This window comes from Cynara cardunculus (genome assembly GCF_001531365.2).
Source record: "Cynara cardunculus var. scolymus isolate 2C chromosome LG 10, CcrdV1, whole genome shotgun sequence".
Lineage (NCBI taxonomy): Eukaryota > Viridiplantae > Streptophyta > Magnoliopsida > Asterales > Asteraceae > Cynara > Cynara cardunculus.
The window spans coordinates 5262342-5267478 of NC_037537.1; the positions used below are offsets into that span (position 1 = coordinate 5262342).

At 37.9% G+C, this 5137-nt stretch overlaps 1 protein-coding gene across 1 annotated transcript; it reads right to left on the reverse strand.

Annotated features, from left to right (window-relative positions):
* Window positions 1-429: 429 nt before the first annotated feature.
* On the reverse strand, window positions 430-2639 carry LOC112519926. Its single transcript, XM_025128244.1, has 2 exons — window positions 2333-2639; window positions 430-2231 (listed from the first exon to the last, which is right to left on the reverse strand). The coding sequence occupies exons 1-2, from the start codon at window positions 2637-2639 to the stop codon at window positions 430-432; spliced, it is 2109 nt and encodes a 702-aa protein (XP_024984012.1).
* Window positions 2640-5137: the final 2498 nt, after the last annotated feature.

The window sequence follows — 5137 nt, forward strand, 5'->3', positions numbered from 1 at the left end:
GTTAGCCTCATAAGGTTTCAATTGGCGAGAAGCATACGCAATAACCTTTCCATGTTGCATCAATACACATCCAAGGCCATTTTGAGAGGCATCACTATAGACCTGAAAACCTCCTGACTCAGATGGTAAGGCTAAGACTGGAGCTGATACCAATCTGTGCTTGAGTTCTTCAAAACTGCATTCTTGATCATTGCCCCGTTCAAATTTAACCCCTTTTCGAAGGAGTCGAGTCAACGGAAGGGAAATTATCGAGAAGCCTTCAACTAATCGTCTGTAATATCCTGCTAGACCCAGAAATCCACGAACCTCCGAAACATTGGTTGGTCGTGGCCAATTAGTGCGGCCTCTACTTTAGCAGGATCAACTTGAACACCTTCCTCGGAGATGACATGCCCCAAGAAAATCACTTGGTCTAGCCAAAACTCGCATTTAGAGAATTTTGCGTATAAGCTTTTGTCTCGAAGAGTTCTCAAGGCTATCGGCAAATGGTTTTCGTGATCCTCTTTTGTTTTTAGAATATACCAGGATGTCATCAATAAAAACAATAATGAACTCATCGAGGTAATCCTTGAAGATACGATTCATTAGGTCCATGAAGACTGCAGGAGCGTTTGTTAATCCAAACGGCATGACAACAAATTCAAAGTGACCGTAACGGGTATGAAAAGCAGTCTTTGGGATATCTTGTTCTCGAGTTCGTAACTGATGATATCCCGACCTTAAATCGATCTTAGAAAAATAACGAGCACCTTGTAACTGATCAAATAGGTCGTTAATACGAGGTAAGGGATATTTATTTCGAATGGTAACGCGGTTCAGCTCCCTGTAATCAATACAGAGTCTCATGGAACCGTCTTTCTTCTTAACAAAGAGAACAGGTGCACCCCATGGAGATACACTGGGACGGATAAAACCTTTGCTCAATAGATCTTCAATTTGCACTTTAAGCTCTTTCATTTTTGAAGGAGCTATATGATATGGAGCCTTTGAAATTGGTGCAGCTCCTGCAATTAAGTCAATAGAAAATTGAACTTCGCGTTCCGAGGCAACACCGGGAAGTTCATCTAGAAAAACATCTAGGAACTCATTAACAATATGAATATCTTCAGGTTTAAGTTGTATCTCACCCGGATCTTGAAGTGCAGCTAAGAAGCCTTCATAACTTTGCCAAATCAAAGCTTTAGCTTGGACAACCGATATAACTCGGGTTCCCGGTTTAGGCGAGACACCCTGGAATACAGATTTTGGATTGACTTTATCACCAAATATCACTTGCTTTGAATCGCAGTCAATCACAGCTTGATGTTCGGATAACCAATCCATACCAACAATTATATCAAAATGGTTCATCTTCATCGGAAGAAGGGTGATTTTTCGAATTCGATTTGCAATAAATAAAGGACAGTCTTTGTATTGTGCAACAATACAGATAGAGCTCCCCATAGGGGTAGAGATAAGCAAGGGAAACTCAAGTGACTGTTCATACTGTCTAAGATTACTTTCAAGATGTTCTGCAACTATAGAATGAGTTGCCCCTGTATTGAATAAAACATATATACTCATATCATCAATAAGGAGATGACCAGAGACCATACCAGTAGTGGGTTTGTCTGCTGATAATGTGAATACTCGACCTCCGGCGGTGGATTGTTTTCCCTTGTCTTTAGACTGACTTGTCCCTGAAGCTTTAGCCGCTTGACCCACTTTACAATTTCTAGCCAGATGACCTCGCTGATCACAATTAAAACATGAACCAGTCATCTGAAGGCACGGACCCGGTCGGTGTGGTAGATTACATTCTTTGCAAACAGTTGGAGGAGTCATGACTGAAGGATTTGAACTTGTAATACTCTGAGATGACCCYRAAAATTTSCTACCACCAAATCTCCTTTTATCTGAATTGCCTGACTTAAACTTGTTGAAACTTCCCGATGACCCGTCATGCTTTCGCTTTTTATCTTTATCACCCTTGAACTGAATGGTGTCGAGTCGTTCCCTTTCTATATTTCGTGCGGCATCAGCAACCTGAGCAACTGTAGTAAAATTTTGATTGATCAACTTTGATCTGTACTTTCCATTAAGTGACCATTTGAATTTTTCAGTTTGATGTGATGCAGTACCCACAATACGTAGAAATCTGGCCATATAGTCGGTGATAGACTCATCATCTCGTTGACGAATAATAGCATATTCTCGACCATACGCATCTTTGTCAGATTGGAGAAATATTGCTGATAAGAGAGCTCATTGAATTCTTCCTAAGTTAGAGACCCAATATCAACCACCCCAATATAGGCCTGTTTCCACGCGTGCCACCAACGGTAGATGTCACCTTCCAATTTATATATTGCCAATTCAACACAGATATGATCTGGGCAACCCAAAACTCGAAATATCTTTTCCAAATGTATGATCCAATCTTCGGCATCGACTGGAGTAGCTGCCGAAATAAAAACTCGAGGTTTCTGTTTGTGAAATCGTTCAAGCCATAGATGAATCTCTTGGGAATTACTACCAGTGTTGGTTCTTTGACCTTGAGTCTCTGATGGTTGGTTCACAAGGTTTGGGTCTTGAGCCTCGTCAGATTGACGGAGTGCTTCTACAGTTTGTGCTACCAAACTTGGTAGCATTTCAGACATAATTTGGTGGATCGTTGCCGTAATGTTAAGATCAATTGGCTGGGTTGGTGGGGTATTTGATGCATTTTCTGGCCCAGTTTGATTTCTTCTAGGCCGTCCCCGTCCCCGTCCCCGTCTTGGTCCTTCCAAACTTGGTGGCGTATTGAATTACTACATTTGCCATTTAATTTTCATTAAAATCAACAATGGATATACAGAAAACATGAAGCATAATTGCAATTTACGAAAGCGAGAATTGAATTATAAAAGCAAGAATGATACAATTAAACAATTAGAAGGGGAAACTTAAATTACCTGATCCTATTATTACCCATTCCTCACAGATCAAACTTAGTCTTACTACAGGATCTTAACCTAAAGCTCTGATACCATAACTTGTAACACCCTTGTCTTGCATGGCCAGAAGATGGTGTGTTACGGAGGAAAACATAACAAGATAAATAGCTAATATATATATATATATATATATATATATAAGAGAACCAGAGTTATCATGAACATCCATCAAAAGAACGTGGTAGACTAAAAGTTAAGACAACATGGATATAGTTACAATATACATACATAAACAAAAACTACTATACTATCCAAGGTCGTCTTCAAAATAGTCATATTCCATCGCTCTCAGTCCCGTGATAGTCCCACCTATGATCATGTACCTGCCGAGGACAAAACAAACCTCGGCTGAGCCAAATGCTCAGTGAACGGATAATTAAAGTAACAAGATTGCAAGTATAAATCGAGTTAATTAAATATAATAATTATAAGGAATCCGAAAACCAGAACATGAAGGGATCAATTAATAATTGACATGAAATGTCCATACTGAAATAATTTAAAATAATATCATCAAGTCAAGAATTGAAAATTAAATAAGAAAATCAATTGGTTTTGAGGGTTGTACGGACCACTCGAACAATGGAAAATGAGTGTAGGGCAACACACTCAATTCCCTTCCGATAATCGGCTCCCGAAAATGGTTCCCGAATACGACTTCCGATAACGGTTCTTAGGATCGATCCATTCGCCCTCAAATTAGCCGGTACCAGGCCAGACCCACTTATTGACATTGGGGTATAATAGCGAGGACGCCATGACAATTTATAGCCGCCATGGAGGCGTCATGACATCATTGCCCTCGATGTCGTGCCTTAAAACACAAAGTGCTCAAATCACCAAAAACATATCAATTCAATGTGAAAAGGGTACTCTCCCAAAAATGAAACTATAATTATATACAAGTGATAGATGCCGAAATGGTAATGAGATACAATATTGCCTCTATAATGAATTAGTGATTAAAGAAAGTCACAAGAATCGGGTATCCGTACCTTAGACGGCAWTCGAAGAAGTAAGCATGTAGCTCCTATCCCCTTGTTAATRCCCCTTTCTTATTCTAAGATWGGTCCTGRATAAGTTACACATGATTGTGACTGATTGATACAAGATCTACGAATGTTACAATCCTCAAATCACAAAGTACAAGCAAAAATAAAGCTAYTAAGTCMMCTGCACCAGACARCTTTGAACCAACTTGACTTTGATAATTTTWYTCATACTTAGAGAAGCATTCAGGTGTTAATGTCTAAACAAAAGTTGTAGGYCGATTACKTAGGGTTCCAGTCGATTTGGATTCATTCCSTTTGGAGCAAAAACCTATTTTATATGAATTWTCTAAAAACAGTATGCAAATCCCSTTTTTGCACAGGACCARCTACATAAACTCACTGTTTTGAGCATTATGGAGGTAAAATCAAGTCTRAATATAAACTACAAAGTTGTAKTATACACAGATACCTTTCCAACAATATATGGAACACCTCAATCGGATCAATGAGTGATTTTATATGAATTTTTAAACAACCAGCAGTACTAAGRTTCCTATACACAGCTCAAAACAGCCCCTTTTGCATAAGTTTGACACTAATACCATCAAGAATCAACTATCTAGCTTACCATATTGCAAATAAATGATTAAAACTTAATTTATAACTTCTTTAACCAACAATGACATAAAAAATAACATCATTTAACAAAGGTTTAACTTACTAATCAAAACCTTATGAACCCTAACATGAAACCTCCCAATTTTATCACAAATCAACAAATTAGACCACAAATCTTGACATTTATAATTTCATACCTTGCTTCTTTACATTATCTTCAATCAATTAGCTTTAAATCTTCAAACTAACACCAAATTGGAAGATGCATAAGGAGGTAAAACCAAAAGGTAGGGTTTATGTGATGAGAGGGCGTAGGTTTAGAGAGAGAAGTGAAAAGTGAGAAATGAGAGTAAATTTTCTGAAATTTAAGGGTTTAAATAGTTAGTAAAAGAATTATCACTTAGCAAATGTTACCCCTCATCAATTGCCTATTTCAAAATTAGTTTTTACATGGATTTTTCTTAACATTTTTAGTCCTAAGACCAAATTATTTTCTACATAATTGACCCTTTACATAAAACTTGGACTTACATTATTAGTCCAAAATACAAC